Source organism: Ornithorhynchus anatinus, chromosome 2 (assembly GCF_004115215.2).
Source record: "Ornithorhynchus anatinus isolate Pmale09 chromosome 2, mOrnAna1.pri.v4, whole genome shotgun sequence".
In the NCBI taxonomy this organism is placed as follows: domain Eukaryota; kingdom Metazoa; phylum Chordata; class Mammalia; order Monotremata; family Ornithorhynchidae; genus Ornithorhynchus; species Ornithorhynchus anatinus.
This window is the reverse complement of record NC_041729.1, coordinates 75747307-75767721: the sequence shown is the minus strand read 5'-3', so window position 1 is coordinate 75767721 and position 20415 is coordinate 75747307. Positions and strand designations below refer to the sequence as shown.

The window sequence follows — 20415 nt, the reverse complement described above, 5'->3', positions numbered from 1 at the left end:
TACTCCTCTTAAGAGGAAGCAACAGCAGTCACTTCTGCTATTAGTGTCACCTCTCTGCCTTACATGAACCCATTCCCAACTTTTGGGTGGTTCTGGCATGGTAGTAAATACATTACGTGGTCATGTCAGGAGCACCCAGGAGTGGTTCCTAAGCAGTTGAGGACATGGTGGCGGTGACAAGAGGAAAAGGAAGAGGAGGTGAAGAGCTGGAAGCTTCTAGATTGTAAACTCACTGTAGGCAGGGATTGTGTCTTTTATTGTTATATTGTACTCTCCCAAGTGCTTAGTATAGTGCTTTCTACACGGTAAGGGCTCAATAAATATGATGGAATGAATGAATGGAGTTTCTACTCAGTCCCTTTTCCTGTCTTCCATTCCTCCTCATATGCATTTTGCTATTTACAGCAATGTCTTTCACCTCTCTCTGACATTCCACATTACATGATACCTGAGCATCCTACATTGTTCAACCTTCCCTTTCTCTTCTCACTAGTGCACTCCTAATCAGCCTAATGCAGATTAATTGCACTGTGGATTAAGATTAAAGTCATCTCAGACTGTTTTCCTCCGACTGCTCACTAAAACCCCTGGGCTTCCTTGGTGCCCTGAATTTCCCTTCCACAGAAAAAAAAACAAACCCTCCCCTCCTCACTTATCAGGCTGGTTTCCATTGTCTCCCATCCAAATCTGGATTCTTCTCTTCTATCCCATTCCTCCAGCTACCAGACTCTCAGGAAGAAGATCTGGGCCCCAGTCCAAGGGAATGAACCCCGTGGTAGCAAATTCATGATGCACTCCAACCTCCATCACTGGCCCAAAGTAGGAAAAATGACCTAATTGTGTTGACAAGTTTGCCCCGCCCCCCACATAGGAGAACTATTACTGGACAAGTATCTCTCTGCTGTCTTCCACCAACACTCCTACCTCTGTCACCTGTAAATCACCATTTTTCTCTTCCACCCCATTCCTCCAACTACCACACTCTCAGGGAAAAGATCTTTTTTTCCTCCCCCCCTCAAAAAAAGGTAATCCTCCCATGTTCCCTGCACAAGAACTGAGGACAGACAGGGGAGAAAGAGACTATGTGAGCTCTTTGTGGGCAGGGAATGTTTCTACCAACTCTGTTATACTGTACTCTCCCAAGTGTGGCGCAGTGGAAAGAGCACGGGCTTTGGAGTCAGGGCTCATGAGTTCGAATCCCAGCTCTGCCACTTGTCGGCTGTGTGACTGTGGGCAAGTCACTTAACTTCTCTGTGCCTCAGTTCCCTCATCTGTAAAATGGGATTTAAGACTGTGAGCCCCACGTGGGACAACCTGATTCCCCTATGTCTACCCCAGCGCTTAGAACAGTGCTCGACACATAGTAAGCGCTTAACAAATACCAACATTAATTAATTAAGTGCTTAGTACAGTGTTCTTCACACAGTAAGCGCTCCCAGAGAGCAGCAGTGAAGCCCAAGAGCCCTGGCTGGCGACAAGCTGGACAAATACATCTGAGCCCAGAAAAATCACACAAGAAAGGTAAAACAAAAAGAACAGATGAGAAGACACAAAAGGGAAAAATATTCAAGCATAAATTAGCAAGGGTCGACATTATTTGGGAAATTTAAGATTACCATAGTAGCTCCTGACAGAGCAGCTCCACAACCACACAAGAAATGGCATCAGCTAGGCTGTGCCCTAAAGTTCATTGCCAAATGACTCTCCTTCTCCCCAGGACTTTCTAAAATCCAGCAAAGTACCGCTAATGATCACAAAGTAACAATAGAGGGGTTCTATTAGAAGCAGCGTGGCCTAGTGAAAAGAGCATGGTCCTGCGAGCCAGAGATCTTTGTACTAATCCTGGCTCCACCACTTGTCTGCTGAATGATCTTGGACTGGTCACTTCACCTCTCTATGCCTCAGTTTCCTCACCTATAAAATGGGGATTAAATCCTACTCCCTCCTACTTAGTCTATGAGCCCCATGTGAACAGGCAGTGTGTCCAAAATTATTATCTTGTATCTACTCCAGCATTTAGAACAGTGCTTGGCACATCGTAAGTGCTTAACAAATACCACTATTATTATCATTATTATTATTATCCACTCATTTGGTCACAGCAAAATGAAACTACAAAGGTGATCTCTCCCATCATCATTTTGTTTGAGTTTCTGTCAATTATATGCAAGTGTCATCTCAAAATGCATTCCAAAATCAAATGAAAATTATCTTGATTTTTCTGCTATTTTGGATTATTCACATACTGCCACTTTCAGACCAGAGGATGGATAACTGAAAGACTGTAGTGTTGAAAAATATCTAGAATGGAAATACCCCATGTGTTTGTCCCCACATTAAGCTTAATTCCATATAAAAAATGAAGGAAGCAAACCCTGGGGGTTATCACATTTCAAACACCAGTCACCAAACTTGTGTTTATTCATTTTTCCAAATTCACATAATTTATTTGTCAAAGGTGATCATTATTCAGGGCTCCAAGAGACTGGCTATATAAACAGTAGGCAGACATTATTCATAAAGGCATTTTCCTAGAGAAAATTACGTTTTTTGCCCTAAATGAGCACAGGGCAATCAGGGCCAACTGAACACTATTGAGAACAGCATAGCGTAGACAGGACCAATGGTTTTAGCATCACAAACCACTGAGCCCATCCTGGGAAGCCTGGTTTCATCACCTATGCCAGCTGAGAGGTTTTCTTAATAAGAATGATAATGATGGCTCTTACTATGTGTCAGCACTATTCTAAGAACTGAGGTAGATAAAAGCTAATCAGGTTGGACAGAGTCCCTGTCCCATCTGGGGTTCACAGTCTTAATCCCCATTTTACAGATGAGGTGATTGAGGAACGAGAAGTGAAGTGACTTGACCAAGGTCACACAGCAGACAAGTGGCAGAGCCGGATTTAGAACCCAGGTCCTTCTGACTCCCAGGCCCGTGCTCTATCCACTAGGCCATGCTGCTTCCTATGTGTTTTTTGCCCCTCCTATCCCTGCCTTCCTTCCCTCTCTGTTGCCTGAAGATGGTCACTCTCCAGAGTCTGGCAGCAGGAGGAGGAAAGCAAAGCAGAACACAGAGCAATTCCATGCCCCATGGAAAGATCTTAATTGGGCAGATTCCAGGGTCAATCAGGAAGTTCACTGGACAGTACAATCACCAGGGAGAAAATACCCTGTTAAACTGCCTGAAAAGTAAATATGTAAAAGTCTTCTTAAAATGCATGAAATATTAGTACAGTCACTGAGACTCATGGAAGTTCTTATAATTATAACATTTGTTAAGCACTTAGGTGTCAAGAACTGTTCTAATAAAAATGACGTTACTTGGTGAGTGCTAACTATGTATCAAGCTAAATGCTGGGTTAAATCAAACTATCCAGGCTAGACAAAATCAATGTCCCATGGGGCTCACACTCTAAATCTCCATTTTACAGATGAGGCCCAGAGAATTCAAATGACTTGCCCAAGTTCACACAGCAGTGAAGTGCCGGATTCAGAATTAGAACCCAGGTCCTTCTGACTCCCAAGCCTGTGCTCTACCCACTTGGCAATGTTGCATCTATCAGGTTGGACAATGTCCCTAAACCATATGGGGTTCACAGTCTAAATAGGGGGAAGAAGAAGTGTTTAGCCTCCATTTTACAGTTGAGGAAACTAATGCCCAGAGAAATTGAGGGATTTCTCCAAAGTCAGAAGTTGGCAGAGTCGAAATTAGAACCTAAGTCCTCTGACTCCCCAGCCCATGTTTTTTCCAACTCATTAATAATAATTATTATTATTACTATTATTATTACTATGCCAAGCACATAGTAAGTGTCAAGCATCATTCTAAATACTGAGGAAATGCAAGGAAATCAGGTTGTCCCCCATGGGGCTCACAGTCTTAATCCCCATTTTACAGATGAGGTAATTTAGGCCCAGAGAAGTTAAGTGACTTGCCCAAAGTCACACAGCTGATAAGTGGCGGGGTCGGTATTAGAAACCATGACCTATGACTCCCAAGCCCATGCTCTTTGCACTAAGTCACACTGCTTCTCATTATGTTGAGGAAACATGTCTACAAACTCTGTTGTATTCCCACAAGCAGTTAGTAATAATAATAATAACGTTGGTATTTGTTAAGCGCTTACTATGTGCCGAGCACTGTTCTAAGCGCTGGGGTAGACATAGGGGAATCAGGTTGTCCCACGTGGGGCTCACAGTTTTCATCCCCATTTTACAGATGAGGGAACTGAGGCACAGAGAAGTTAAGTGACTTGCCCACAGTCACACAGCCGACAAGTGGCAGAGCTGGGATTCGAACTCATGAGCCCTGACTCCAAAGCCCGTGCTCTTTCCACTGAGCCACGCTGCTTCTCCTATACTCAACACACAGCATTCAAAGATGGATTGATAGGCCATGCTGCTTCTCATGTCTCAAGGTTTTTGAAATCTTTTCAAACAGCCATCAGTTGTCCCATGCAGAAATGACATGCTTTTTCCCCCCACCTCACTTTAAGCCGACTATAAGGATACATTACAGTACTTTCATTTTTTCCTTTCTTCACTGTCAGGTGTCACCTGAGGAGACTGTGGGAAGTCTACAGAACTATTTGTTCTGTTCTCTTCTTAAAAACAGAGATGTGACCAAACAAGACTTTTTCTCTTGCCGATTTTGGCTAGGAGAAACTTTACATAAAATGAAAACTAAGATAGCTTTTATAGCTCTAATTAAGAATGCACATTCCCATTCTCAGTCTGAAATGCTATGCTCTAATTTTGAGGTCATCATTTTTTCCCCACTGTCAGAATTTGAACACAACAGTTTTTGACCATTTTAGATTATTCCTTTGCTTTTAAAGTAACCATTTAATTATGTCATAATATTCACCCATGAGACTGTTCATTCAAATAGCTATCATTTTTCTACCTGGCAGTCAACGAGCTGATCTTCCATGTCCATCGGCTCCTCGGATGTAACCAAACTGGTATCCAAAGTAGCCTTAGTATTCAATAACCAATGGTCCAGTTCATCAGCCTCACAGCGATATCTCTGCAGAGCCTGTTCTTGTCTCTGCTCTTCCAGTTGCTCGTTCAATTTCTCCTAATGGATAAAAGGGGAAGGTTAACAGGTGTGCTCTTTAATGATCCGGATATGATACTTACTCATGAGGAAGCAGCACCTTAGAGAATCAACCTATGTTGGTCACACCATTTATGGATATGGCAATTTAGTGAAGAATTTACTAGGGGGATTACGGGAAATCATAATGATGATGAGGTCCCAGTGCTTAGAACAGTACTTTACACATAGTAAGCATTTAACAAATACCATTATTATTATTATTTGTTAAGTGTTTACTATGTGTCAAGTACTGTTTGAAGTGCTGGGGCAGATACAAGGTAACAGTAATAATAATTATGGTATTTGTTAACCGCCATGTGCCAAGCACTGTTCTAAGCGCTATGGTAGATACCAGGTAATTGGGTTGTCCCATGTGGGGCTAGTCAGGTTGGATACAGCCAGGCAAATTTTGGGAAAGGGTAAAGTGTCATAAATTGGGATTTGACCTAATATAGTAATATCAATTCTATTTTTAATATTGATGCCTCTTTACTTGTTTTGATGTCTGTCTTCCCCTTCTAGACTGTAAGTCCAGTGTGGGCAGGAATTGTCTCTTTTTGCTGAATTGTACTTTTCAAGTGCCTAGTACAGTGCTCTGCACATAGTAAGCACTCAATAAATACAATTGAATGAATAATCCTGGCTCAACCATGTTTGCTGTGTGACTTTGGGTATGTAACTTAACTTCTCTGGGCCACAGTTACCCCATCTGTAAAATGAAGATTAAATCCTACTCCTTCCTGTTTAGATTGTAAGCCCCATGTGGGACAGGGACCGTGTCCAACGTGATTAACTTGTATCGGTCCCAGTGCTTAGAACACATAGAAAGCACTTTAAACACCATAATTAATAAATAAAACTGATTCCAACTCTCCCAGGGCAAGCAGTTACTCCCCCTTATAAATTTTGGAAGGAGCAGAGGACAGAGAGTAGAGCTAGATGGTTGGCTTGAAAGGAACAGAGTTGGGGTATTGAGGGTGAAGAGAGCAGAGAGGTAATAAATTCCCAGATGGTTAAAACTCAAAGCCAACTTTGAGTTTTTGTTTGATGCCGAGAGGGAGAAGGCTGCTGAGGAGAGGAGATGGGAACTGGTAGACTTGGGCTCTGTAGTCACAATGATAAACCCCCAATCTCTCTCCACCAAGCCAAATCCAAGGAAACTGCAGTATTACCAGGGCTTTGAGGAGGCAGCAGTCTAAATCCCGGTATTCATCTTGAAGATGAACCAATATTCACTAGCAGGAGTTCTATTTAGAAAAACTCAGAAATTGACAGAAAAGAAGCAGCTAAATGAAAGTTCTAATTCCCTCAATGCCTCGTGTAAATTTCTCCCACAAAAGTTACATCTTTAATGAGGTGAGATGGAGTATGATGCAGAAGTAGTGTGGGTTAGTGAAAAGAGCCGGAACCTGGGTTCTAATCCCAGATCTGCCAACTGCTTGCTGTGTGACGTTGGGCAAGATACTTAACTTTTCCGTGCCTCAGGTTCCTCAGCTGTAAAATGAGGGTTAAATCCTACTTCCTCCAGCTTAATCTATGAGCCCCTGTGAGGCAGGGACTGTGTCTGACCCAATTAACTTGTACCCACCTCAGGATTTAGAACAGTGTTTGACACATAGCAAGTGCTTAACAAATACCATTTAAAGACATTACTCATCCATGTAGAAAGGTTACCTGCAGAGACAGACAGGGTACTAACTTCTTCAAGCAGATACCTCCCACCCATCTCAGATACAAGAAGACAGGAAAAAGGCCTATTTTTAAAGTTCCCAGGGTCTTCTAGGAAGTGTAGTCTCTCTGAAGGCAGGTTTGATCATTCTGGTTTGTGTTCAGGAGCTGAAATGTCCTTTGTTTTCTGGGTTATCAGCTACTTAGTGAGGCTGCCCTAGTCCAGATTCTTCTTTCCTGTGTCTCCCCCAGCACTTAGAACAGTGCTCGGCACATAGTAAGCACTTAATCAATACCAACATTTTAGAGAAGCAGCATGGCTCAGTGGAAAGAGCATGGGCTTTGAAGTCAGAGGTCATGATTTCGAATCCCAGCTCTGCCACTTGTCAGCTGTTTGACTGTGGGCAAGTCACTTAACTTCGCTATGCCTCAGTTCCCTCATCTGTAAAATGGGGATGAGCCCCACGTGGGACAACCTGATTCCCCTGTGTCTACCCCAGCGCTTAGAACAGTGCTCTGCACATAGTAAGCGCTTAACAAATACCAACATTATTACCTTACAACCACCTAAAGAGGATGAGTGTTTGTTTTTAAAGCAGATCTGTGCCAAAATAACTAATGATAATTACTGATATAAGACTTTTACAATCAATTCTAGATGTGACCAAAGTGAAATACCCACAGTATATTTTTAAAACTCTTAATAGCTGCTAGCCTATCATTCTTTTTGCCTTCTTCCAAGGTATAATACCTGTAAATTGCAACTGTGCCTTTTTCCAGACTCCACCACCAACTTGGATCCACCATACTCCACCTCTCTTTAGCTCAAGCCCATTTTAAATCCTGTCCAATTAGTGTCCCACCCGCCTCCCTAATTTTGTACTACATTGTATCAGTAGCATGTGACATACTGAAAATGAACAGTGAATGACCTGAAAACATTTTAATACTAAGTTCATCCTCTAGACTGTAAACTCATCCTGAGCAGGACCACATCTACCAACTCTGTCATATTGTACTCCCCCAAGCCCTTAATACTGTGCTCTGTACACAGTAACTGCTCAATCAATATGACTGAATATTTGTTAAGCATTTACTGTGCCCCAGGCAAGCACTGTAGGAAGATCTAAGGCAGATAAAATAATTAGGTTAGGCAGGGCCCCTGTCCCATGTGGGGCTCACAGTCTAAGTATTTCACAAATACTAGGTGAAGGGGACGGTGTGAGGTGAAAAGAAATCTGGTATAATCAATTCAATGTGCACCCTAGAGGGCCAGGACAAGTTCATCATTATCTGTTACCTCCAGCAGCTGCCGTTTGCCTGAAGCTTTCATTTTGATAGTGGACATTCTCTCAGCTAAGACAGTGAGTGTCGACTGCAAGGCCAACTGATCAGCGGCATCCATCTCCAGGGATTCGGACACCAACTCTTCTGCTAACGATGTCTGAAGTTCATTGATTTCATCTTGTAACATGAGGATCTCATCCATCAAAGCCTGGGTTAAGGATGTAAGAATAGCCACCGCTGATTCATTTTCCACGAGCAAATGAAATCTTATGCCACCAAATGTGTTAGGCAGATAACCGGCTCTCCCCTGGCCCTTATCCTGTTGCCCTGGCGGTTGAGAAGAACATCGCTTACTCTGCCCCTTTGCACAAAGCTAATGGTCCTTAGAGGCAGCAACTGCATGCAGCTGATACCTCTTTTCTGAAGCTACAGTCTGATGCAAGATGAAGATTAGCACCAGGTGTCATACTTGTGATTCAGTGTTTGCCCTAATTTGACAGCCGTTTAATTACTACATGCCAATGAGTTTTAATTACCAGACCTGAACTCAGTAATGATAATAATAACAATGATATGTGTTAAGCACTTACTATAAGCCAATCAGTGTACTAATCCCTGGGACAGATGAAAGACAATCAGATAGGATCCAAGTCCCTGTCACATTTGGGGTTCACAGACTCTAAAATGGAGAACAGGTATCTAATCCTCATTTGGCAGATAGGGAAACTGAGGCCCCAAGAAATTAAACTAAGGTGCAGAGCCAACACAAGAATCCAGGTCCTCTGACTCCCAGGCCCCTGCTCTTTCTGCTAGGCCTCTCTACTTCCAGCGTGCATTTTTGGGCTTTAGAGACTGCCAGTTTTGATCTCTCTGATACTCTGTTTTCCCAGCAGCAGACAGGCCAAGCACTGATAACCAATCAATCGACAATTATATTGAGCTTTTACTGTGTGCACAGCACTGTACTTTGTGTTTGGGAGAGTACAATATAACAGTTGAAGGCTCAGAGACAAACTCTTCACAATCAAACATCTGTCCGAGGCATTACTGAATGTCTGGTGACCCTAAAATAGGAGTGGAGGTCATAATCATCACTGTACACTGCCCTCTACAATGACTGTCACCAGTGATGAGAAATTGTCTTGTTTTTTTACAAATCTAGTCAAAATTATTACAACACTACCAATATCATATAAGTGGATTTTCATTAGAAGCCGCAAGGCATAGTGGATAGAGCATGGGCCTGGGAGTCAGAAGGTCATGGGTGTGAATTCTGGGCTCCACCACTTGTCTGCTGTGTGGCCTTGGGCAAATCACTTTACTTCTCTATGCCTCAGTTACTTTATCTGTAAAATGGGATTGAGACTGTGAGTGCCATGTGGGTCAGGGACTGTGTCCCACACAAATTGCTTGTATCCATCCCAGTGCTTAGTACAATGTCTGGCACATAATAAACACCCAACAAATACCATTATTATTATTTATTATTATCTGGCCACACTTGTATATAGCAATAGAAATCTTAAGATCAGTTGAAACATCGTCAAACTCAAATGGCAGCTACAGATAATGATGGTGTTTATTAAGTAATAATGATGGCATTTGTTAAGCGCTTACTACGTGCAAAGCACTGTCCTTAAGTGCTGGGGTAGATACAAGGTAATCAAGGTGTTCCCATGTAGGGCTCACAGACTTTATCCCCATTTTATAGATGAGGGAACTGAGGCCCAGAGAAGTTAAGTGATTTGTCCAAAGTCACATAGCTGACAAGTGGCAAAAGTGGGATTAGAACCCACAACTTCTAACACCCAAGCCCGGGCTCTTTCCCCTAAGCCATGCTGCTTCTCCTTAAGTGCTTACTGTGTGCCAAGTACTGAACTCAACACTATGATATATACGGTACCATCAGATTGGACAAGTCCCAGTCCAAAATGGGGCTCCCAGCCTAAGTGGGAGGGAGGACAGGCATTTAATGTGCATTTGGCAAACAAGGGAAATGAGGTACTGAGAAGTTAAATGTCTTGGCCAAATTCATACAGCAGATGAGTGGCAAATCTGAAATTAGAACCAGGGTTTCCTGAGTTCCGGGCCCATGCTCTTTTCACTAGGTTATAATGGTGGTATTTGTTAAGCACTTAGTATGTGCAAAGCACTGTTCTAAGCGCTGGGAGGATACAAGGTGATCAGGTTGTCCCACGTGGGGCTCACAGTCTTAATCCCCATTTTACAGATGAGGTAACTGAGGCCCAGAGAAGTTAAGTGACTTGCACACAGTCACACAGCTGGCAAGCGGCAGAGCGGGGATTCGAACCCATGACCTTTGACTCCCAACCCCGGGCTCTTGCCACTGAGTCATGCTGCTTCTCTGAACAACAGAGAAGCTGTTATGCTGCTTCAATGAACAACAATATAAAATACGCTCATTACTAATTTATTAACTTTTGCCCATGAAACATACTGAGATAGTGACAATATATAGTACAAAGATACACATTTATTCTAAATAGCCACTAAGGAGATAAGCAGTGTGATTTAGTGGATAGAACAACGGCCTGGGAGTCAAAAGGATCTGGTTCTAATTCTGGCCCTACCACTTGTCTCCTGAGTGATCTTGGGCAAGTCACTTCACTTCTCTGACCTTCAGTTATATCATTTGTAAAATGGGGATTAAGACTTTGAGCCCCATGTGGGACACAGACTGTGTCCAACCTGATTATTTTGTATCTACTCCAGGGCTTAGCACATAGTAAGCACTTAAATACCATCAACAACAACCAAAAATACTAGTAGTAAGAATGTTTTAGTTGCTTACCCTAAAGAGGCACTCCAAAGATGGAATGAGAACTACAATTTCAAAATGTTAGTTATTGTTGCAAATTACATGTTCCTGATTTTACATTTTGAGGTGAACATATACTGCATTTGACTGTTCTGGGTCCTTTGCTCCTCCACAATATAGAGAACATTAATATGCTAAGGATCAGAATTAGAAATATACATTTCTAGAGTTTTTGTTAAGCATATTTTAATTGTATTTAAGTGCTCTTTTCCAGGCACTGTAATAAGCACTGGGATAGATACAAGCTAATTAGGGTGGACACAGTCCATGACCCATATGGGACTCAAAGTCTTAATCCCCATTTTACATGAGGTAACTGAGGCACAGAGAAGTGAAGTGACTTGCCCAAGGACACACAGCAGACCAGTGGCAGAGATGGAAATAGAACCCAGATCCCCCAGGCCCATGCCCTCTCCACATATTACTAATATATAAGAATATATTGGAAAAACAATCCATTTCCCTTTCATTGCTCAAACCCAGAAATGACTTTGTAGTGAATTACATTACACCTTGGCACATAATAAGCACTTAACAAGTAGCAAAATAATCATTATAAAAGAGAATACCAGTGAACACATGTTAAAACTATACATCAGGCATTAAAAAGTTTTAATATTTTAAAAGACAAATGCAGTAACATTTATTGTGCATGTCTCACAATGAACCTGAGTGGAAGGATAATGTTATTTTTAGATATGGATAACAAGAACACATCAGATCTGACATTATTGAAGTCAGTAGCAGCACTATATGCAGATGAATATTAAAGTGAATCAGCATATCACATACAAAAGTACTTACAGTAACAGTTCCATGTTACAATAACCTAACCCCTGCACCTAATTTTATTTCTATTTGTGGCAGAAAATAATGAACACAGAAACAACACATGAGTAACCCAAGCAATTGCTATTTTCTTTTTTCTGTCTGAAATACAACAAAACAGAAAACACCAAAGAGATGGTATTGGTTTTCCTTTTTGAATTTTTTGAAGCTCCATTACCCATGACAAGGAGAGAATGAAGAACTTCTGAATGTTCTTATTATGACAAACAGACATGAAAATAAAATCCAACTTAGACCCCAGAGCTTAAACTTGGGTGGCAGACAAAGAATCCATTTAATTACACCAGTAGCAAAAGCTTTAACTACTTTTTACCTGATGCTCGGCCATCTGACTTTCTGGGCTCTTGCCAGGTTCTAGACTTTCATTCAGTTTCACCTCAACAGCTTCCATTTTTGAGGAGATGGACTGAAGGGAGTCCTGGTATTTCTGTTGGCGTTCAAGAGCTTCATAAAGAGTTCGTTGCTTTTCACTGATCTGAGCGAAAAAAGGGATATTACCAAATGACCCTTATCTTCAGGATTACAATATGCTTCTCTTCTCACTTAGGTCAGCCATTCATCCAGTTTTATACTGGACAGTTGGTTTTCGGTGCATCTATCCCCAGTCTGGTATTGATATGCCTCTCAATCAATAATATTTGAGGGCTTACTCTGTACAGAGAACTATTAAGTGCCTCTGACAGGACAAGAGATTAGAAGACATGACTCCTGCCCTCAAGGAGTTTACATCTAGGTAAGTAGGGTGGGGAGGGAGGAGACACACTAAATTACAAGTAGGGGAAGCTACTGGGTTTTTTAAATGTGCAAATAAGTGCTGTGGGGGTGAGGGGTAAAGGAATTGCCTAATTGCTTAGTGGGTAAGGAATCAATGCATAAGTGATAGTAGGGAAGAAAATCACATGGAGAGATGACATTAGTGAGGGAAGGTTTCCTGCAGATGTGATTTTAGTAGAGCTCTGAAGATAGGAAAAGCAGTGGTCTGTGAAGGTGAAGTAACCTGCCCAAGCAGTGATCAGAACAAATAGGGAGGAAGTATCAGGGGGTAGGTGAATACATGAGAATGGAGAACTTTAGCATAAATTCATTCAATTGTATTTATTGAGCGCTTACAGTGTGCAAAGCACTGTACCAAGTGATTGGGAGAGTAGAAAAAACAGTAGACACATTCCCTGCCCACAACTAGTTTAGAGTCTAAAGCTGAGCTTAAAAGAATACAAAAGCAAATTAAATGCAAAATGAGATGCAATTCTATTACTTTTGAAGTCAGGGATAGCATAAGGGTTAGATCCAAGATATGGTTCAAGCCAAGATAAGGGTGCTCTCCATGGGTGCTCTAGGAATGCTATATTGTTGGAAAATGAAAAAAAGACCTGAGTGGGATCCTTGGGTGGGGTGGTGGTTTTGGGGGAGGAGAAGCAGCTTCCTTCTTCTGCTGGACCTAACCACTCTCTTCTCTCACTGCACACTCTCAGAACCACACTAATTTAAGTTGGGGCCTGGATTGGACTGTCTAGTGGGAGCCCCCTTTATGTGACCCTCAATGATGTCATTACAGAGCCATCAACTAGAATGGCGGCAGAGATGTAGCAGGCTGCGGGAAGTCTCAGTAATATGGGCTTGGAGGCCTTCAGTCTGGGGAGCAAGAGCGGGGGCAAGGGGAGGTCAGAGGGACCTGGAATCAGAAAGCCCTCTCCCACCCACTTGTGACCCACGGGGCATTTCCTGAGGCACCACTCCATTTAGTCTTGAGGCTTGTACTTGATGATGTTGGTATTTGTTAAGCACTTACTATGTGCCGAGCACTGTTCTAAGCGCTAGGGTAGATACAGGGTAATCAGGTTGTCCCATGTGAGGCTCACAGTTAATCCCCATTTTACAGATGAGGTACCTGAGGCACAGAGAAGTTAAGTGACTTGCCCAAAGTCACACAGCTGACAAGTGGCAGAGCTGGGATTCGAACTCATGACCTCTGACTCCCAAGCCCGTGCTCTTTCCACTGAGCCGCGCTGCTTCTTGAAAGAGGAGGCAGCTAAGAGGGAGGGAATTCTTCTCCTCCCTCCAAACATACTGACACCCAACAGCAAAGGGGGCAGCACTCGATAAGAAAGTAATCTCTCTCTCCTCCTTCTTCTTCTTCTCTTTCTTTCTCTCTCCCTCCCTCCCTCTCTAAATGCAAGTGGCACCTCTACATCCCTTAAGCGCACTTTTCCCCTTTCTATTCACAATTAGCCCAATGACCTCTCCCAATCAAGGAATCAATAGGACTCCTCCTGGAGATGAAGAAGGAAGGGCAGGGGATGCACCTATTTGTATAATCACTACTCCCTCAGGTGGGCAAACTGAGAAGAGGGAGGAGGCTTGAATTTGAAGAGTTCCTGAAGACAAGCCTGCACCCTCTCCTGCTACCCTGTTCCCTGCGATTTAAAGGGCAGAGTCCTCTTCAAGACTCAGCTATGCCCATGCAGGCTGCCTTAATAATAATAATTTGGGTATTTATTATGTGTTTGCTATGTGCCAGGAACTGTTCTAAGCGCTGGGATAGATACAAGTTAATGAGTTTGCACATAGTCCCCGCCCCACATGGGGCTCACACTCTTAAATCCCATTTTACACATGAGGTAATGGGACCCCAGAGAAACGAAGTGACTTGCTCAAGGACATACAGCAGACATGTGGCGGAGCCAGAATTAGAACCCACATCCTTCTGACTCCCAGGCCCATGCTCCATCCACTAAGAGACACTGCTTCTACTAGGCCACTAAACCTTGCAGTTTTGAGAACTCCATCTTCTCAATGCCCCAAGCAGGGTTACGTTGGGGTAAGGTTTTGGGGATAGGCCAAGGCTCCTGTAAACCGAGTGCTTTGTTAAGCACTTAGAAGAGAGAGAGCACAGAGAAGCAGCGTGGCTCAGTGGAAAGAGCATGGGCTTTGGAGTCAGAGGTCATGAGTTCAAATCCCAGCTCTGCCACTTGTCAGCTGTGTGACTGTGGGCAAGTCACTTAACTTCTCTGGGCCTCAGTTACCTCATCTGTAAAATGGGGATTAAGACTGTGAGCCCCACGTGGGACATCCTGATTCCCCTGTGTCTACCCCAGCGCTTAGAACAGTGCTCGGCACATAGTAAGCGCTTAACAAATACCAACACTTACTATGTGTCAGGCACTGTACTAGGTGCTGGAGCAAATACAGGCTAATCAGGTTGGACATAGTTCACGTCCTTCATGGGGCTCACAGCCTTGACCCCCATTTTACAGATAAGGTAACTACGACCCAGAGAAGTTAAATTACTTGCCCAAGGTCACACAGAAGACAAGTGGCATACTTGGAATCAGAACCCACGATCTTCTGACTTCCAGGCCAGTGCTCTACCCACTAGGCCACATTGCTTCTTGCTGCTTAAGCCCTTCAAGCCGATGCATCGATCTGGCCCCGCTCATGCTCTTCATGCCTCTCAACCCAACCCAATCACTGTGCTTTGTTCTCATTTCTTCCAATGCTGACCATTTACTCACACTCTCCCCTCTGTCTAGACCTTCTTCTCATTTCATATTTGACAAACCACAGCTCTCCCCTTTTGCAACAGCTTGCTGAAGTCACCACTGCCCAGCCTTCCTCAGCTTTGGCTCCTGCCAACCAAGGACCACAACTTGGCACCCAGGTTTAGAGGGACCCGGGAGAGGAACTCAATAGGACCAGAGCAAGGCAAGGGGCTGAGGGGAAGTTAGAAGTTTCCCTCCATCACCATGCGGGTCTGCAGATTTCAGCTAAGAGTCTTTCTCTGTGTCACTGTAATGCATTTGCGTTACAAATGTGGGCATCGTTCTTGTTGCTTATGCGTTGGCAGAGTGATTCCTGGTATTTTTGAGTACTGTCAGTAGTCAAGCTCTCTTTCACCCTGGCAGCCCACCAGGACTTCTTAAAATTGGACGCTTGGCAAGAAAAAAATATTCAGCAATGACAATATTTGGTGGTTAGTGGGTGTGGGTTTTACTTTTAAGATTAAAAGACTTACCACATTCTTCAGTGTTTCCCAGGAACGCTGCAAATCATCCAGTTTAGCACTGGCAGTTGATTCCAGCCCTGGTTCATAGGACTCTTGGGTTGAGGATGTGCTGGGTTGAATCTTGGCAGCATCTGTCTGCAACTGTTCGGCAGATAAGGCTTGGTAATAAGCAATGTCCTACAAGCATGAAGCACAATATTGTATTCAAAAGAAAAAAAAAGAGCACATGGATAACATCCCCTTAAACACTAGTGACTGGAGAAATGATGCAGGATTTTCACCATTGTGTTGATTTCTAAAAAGTAATCAAGTTACTTTCCACCCTCTGGGGGTTGAATATTTTAGTGCTAAACAGGGTTACTCTGCCCTCTATTTTGAAGGATTGTCAAGTATTTAAGAAATACTATCTGATAATCACAATTATTCTTCTGATTGTATAGCTACAGAACTGAAAGTGCTGGACAACTAAACTAGATTACTTCTTAGTCTTGTAGGAGAAAGCACAGATAAAATTTCCTCTTAACTTATTGCTTTTATAGAGTACACTGATCCTGGAGAATCTGTCATCCAGGGAGAGGAGTGAGTCCCCGAGGGGCAGGACAAAAAAAGGAATTTTTCCGTGTAAACTACTATATTACAAAAACTCCACTGGGAAAATACCTGGACAAAACATTTTACCTATCGAGAACCTTAGCTATCAGCTATCTTTAGCCAACTGTTAGCTTTGAGTTTGTGAGCTAACAAACTCTCTATAAAATCCCATAAATTCTGATCTTAGAATCTTATTGATGGTAACAAATGTTTCTGTACAATTTTTTCCTGTTACTGAATATTCACATTGCCAAAGGCACTGACGCAGTGGGGACAAGAGGATCATCACCTCAATGGCTTTAGTACTGTAAGGGCAAAGCCCCCTATTTCCTTTCCCTCTTCCTTCCACCCCTCAAAGCCCACTCACAGTACTCCATCCAAAAGGCCCAGCCCCATAATATTCAGGCCTAAATTAATGCCATGCTCAAAATTGAAAAAACTGATTTGGGACTGATACTTCCTCGGATGCTTTATAAGTAGGGCAGATTCTTGCTGTGCCATTGGATTTTTCCTATTTAGAGCCTGTCCTTAATTTGAACTGGCCTTTTTGGTAACCTAATCTTCACAAACCTTTTCTCAAGGAGGCCAAATTGGTCACTGGCAGGCTGGTCTGCTGTGTTAGTGACCTGTCCAAACAGTTCACAGGTCTATCGCACTGTGTGTCAGTCAATTGTTTTTACTGTATGCAGATCACTGTACTAAGCATTTGGGAGAATACGGTATAATAGACACAATATGTCACTCTGTCAAGTTCCTTAAACAGTAGCTGCTTGAGTTTTACTGTCATCCATTCCCCTCATACATCCCACCCAGCAGAGCTGTGTTGCCACGGATATTATTTCAACGATGGTGAGCCAACTACCTTCTAGGATGACATCATTGATAATGCTTTTTTTAATGGTATTTTGTTAAACACTATATGTCTGGCAATACACTAAGCACTGAAGTAGATACAAGATAACCAGCTGGTCACAGTTCCTGTTCCACACAGGGCTCATAGTCTATTGGCAGCGGGGAGAACAGATATTAATAATAATAATAATTGTGGTATTTGTTAAGCACTTACTATGTGCTATGCACTGTTCTAAGCGCTGAGGTAGATACAGGGTAATCAGGTTGTCCTATGTGGGACTCACAGTTTTAATCCCCATCTTACAGATGAAGTAACTGAGGCCCAGAGAAGTTGAGTGACTTGCCCAAAGTCACACGGCTGACAAGTAGTGGAGGCGGGATTAGAACCCACGACCTCTGACTCCCAAGCCTGCAGTCTTGCCACCAAGCCACGCTGCTTCTCTATTGAATGTCCCTTTTTACATATTAAGAAAATGAAGCATAGAAAACTTAAGTGACTTGCCCGAGGAAACAGAGCAGACAAGTGGTAGATCTGGGATTAGAACCCAGGTCCACTACATCCAAGGCCCGTGTTCCTTGTACTTGGCCATGCTGCTTCTTGTTGACCTGCCACACAGTGAGGATGGTTTGTAAGTGATGGTGGAAATTGTGGTCCTAGAGCTGGATATCCTCCGTCTTAAATCTCACAGGCATACAGCAAGTCAGACTCAGGAACTATAGGCTCATGGTAGTGAGCTTGTCACCGTTTTCTTGCAGCATCCTGTCTTGCGGTCTTCTGAAAGCTAGGATAGCCTTTTTGATTTTGTTTTCTGCCTATCCAAGCATCTTTAGCTAGTGATCCCTGAGGTAGAAGAATTTGGCGAGTGCTTTAAGTTCTGTTTTACCACAGTAGCAGAAGCAGTAGTAATGTTTTTAAGCACTTACTGTGAGCAAAGAACTGAGAAAGAATTCATGGGTGACAAGACAGGGTTGCTAGCTCTCAGGGAGCTAAAAAATTGATGAATAAAGGGGATAAGGGGGCTGGTGACAGACATTAAAAAAATTGAATGGTAAGAACACAGAATATCATAGAAGACGAGAACAGAAATAGGTAGGGAACTTAACTACCAAATCTGCTATTTTGCATTACCCAAGGACTTAGTTCAGTGCTCTGCACACAGTAAGTGTTCAATAAATACGACATTGACAAAAGAGCAGAATTTCAGACTTCTTATGGGTCAAAGTCTAATAGTCACAACCACAGGAACTACTACAAGGACCTCCCCCTCTGAACTCTAAGCTCTCTGTGGGCAGGGAATGTATCAGCTTATTGTTATATTGTACTCTCCCAAGTGCTTAATACAGTGCTCTGCGCATGATTAATTAACTGACCTTTCTCTCAGGATTCTGGTAGTATACAGGAGACCATTTTCTTCTCTAGTTTGTTCAGAGCTTTTTTTTTTAATGGTATTTATTAAGCACTCACTATGTGTTAAATACAGTTCTAAGCTCTGGCGTAGATACAGACTAATTAGTTACCCAATGCCTGTCCTGCATGGGCCTCACGGTCTAAGAAGGAGGGAGAACAGTTATTAAATCCCCATTTGCAGTTGAGGAAACTGAGGCTCAGAGTAAAGTGACTTGCCCAAGGTCACACAGAAAGCAACTGGAAGAGTCAGAATTAGAACCCTGGTCCTCTGAGTCCCAGGCCTGTGATCTTCCCACTAAGCCACTCTGCTTCCCAATGGTTCTGGCTAGAAGTCTGCTGGCAAAGTAAAAGGCAGAGTTTCCCCAATCAACTCTCTTTCCTTTCTTTTAGAAGGTGTTGATTATGGTGACATCTTTGAGATCTCATGGCACTTTCTCAGTGTTTCATAAGTTGAGCACAAGCCTGACTGGACGTCTGAGGATTCGGTCACCTCCTTGTGAAGTTACCTCCTCAGAAGTTGAAGCGAAGGCCATGTATTCATGTTTTAGCTACTTTTCTATGTTTTGAAGGGCTTCTTCCTCCTCCTCAATGGTGGAAAGTAGGTCCAAAGCTTACTATAGTGTTTTTGAATGTGTTTCTTATATTGTACCTCCCAAGCAATTAGTAGAGTGCTCTACCTCCCAAGCAATTAGTACAGTGCTCTGCACACAGTAAGCACCCAAAAAATGCAATTTACTGACTGGTCTGTGTAAGATTCCCTCTTTGTTAAAAGTAGTTCCATTTGTTCTCTTCAGTGGCACTGTTGTAGCATGTATGGGACCATACAGGTTCTCAATTATGAAAGTCCTTTGGTGATGGTCAGCATATCCCTGGATCTCTTCATATTTAGATTCCCGCCATTAGTGACAAAGGTTTCTTAACTTGATCTGCATGCTTCATTAGTGCTTTTGTAGGCCTCCATTTTGTTATGAGCCCAAGAAGCTTCAAGATATTAGTGAATTTCTGGTTTAAATTGAAATTTTTTGATTTAAAAATTACATATGTAGCTATAAATTACATATAAATTATTCATATTAATATCTGTCTCCTGTGGGCAGGGAACAATGTCTATCAATTCTGTTGTATTGTAGTCTCCCAAGGGCTTAGTATAGTGCACTGCACACAGTAAGCACTCAATTTATACCAATTATAATAATAATAATGGTAATAGTGGTATTTGTTAAGCACTTACTGTGAGCCAGGCCCTGTACTAGGCGCTAGGGTGGATACAGGCAAAACAGGTAAACACAGTCCTTGTCCCACATGGGGCTCCCAGTCTCAATCCCCATTTTACTGATGAGGTAACTGAGGCACAGAGAAGTGAAGTGACATTCACTCAGTAGTATTTACAGAGTGCTTACTGTGTGCAGAACATTGTACTAAGCACCTGGGAGAGTACAACCCAGTAAGAAACAAGATTCCCTGCTCAAAACAACCTTACGGTCTAGAAGGGGGGTGAGACAGATATAAATATAATAAAAAAAATTAGAGATATGCATATAAGTACTGTGGGGCTGGGAGGGGGTAAGAACAGAGAGAGCAAGTCAGGGCAATGCAGAAGGGAGTGGGAGAAGAGGAAAGGGGGGGGCTTAGTCAGGGAAGGCCTCCTGGAGGAGATGTGCCCTCAATAAGGCTTTGAAGCAGGAGAGAGTAACTGTCTGTTGGATTTGAGGCAGGAGGGCGCTGTAGGCCAGAGGCAGGACATGGGCGAGGGGCTGGCAGCAAGATAGGCGAGATTGAGGTACAGTGAGAAGGTTGGCATTAGAGGAGTGATG

General features: G+C 42.9%; 1 protein-coding gene across 12 annotated transcripts in view; it reads right to left on the bottom strand.

Moving 5' to 3' along the window:
* SYNE1 (spectrin repeat containing nuclear envelope protein 1) overlaps positions 1–20415 on the bottom strand; it is a 518607-nt gene that overhangs the window by 161921 nt on the left and 336271 nt on the right. For 10 of the 12 annotated variants that reach the window (XM_029048032.2, XM_029048087.2, XM_029048053.2 and 7 more), the window contains 4 exons: positions 15760–15927; positions 12061–12222; positions 8073–8267; positions 4910–5083 (listed from right to left, as the gene is read on the bottom strand). In XM_029048032.2, the coding sequence (XP_028903865.1) occupies positions 4910–5083; positions 8073–8267; positions 12061–12222; positions 15760–15927 (699 nt within the window). The remainder of the gene's footprint in view (positions 1–4909; positions 5084–8072; positions 8268–12060; positions 12223–15759; positions 15928–20415) is intronic. The other 2 variants (XM_029048047.2, XM_029048070.2) reach the window with 1 other exon arrangement.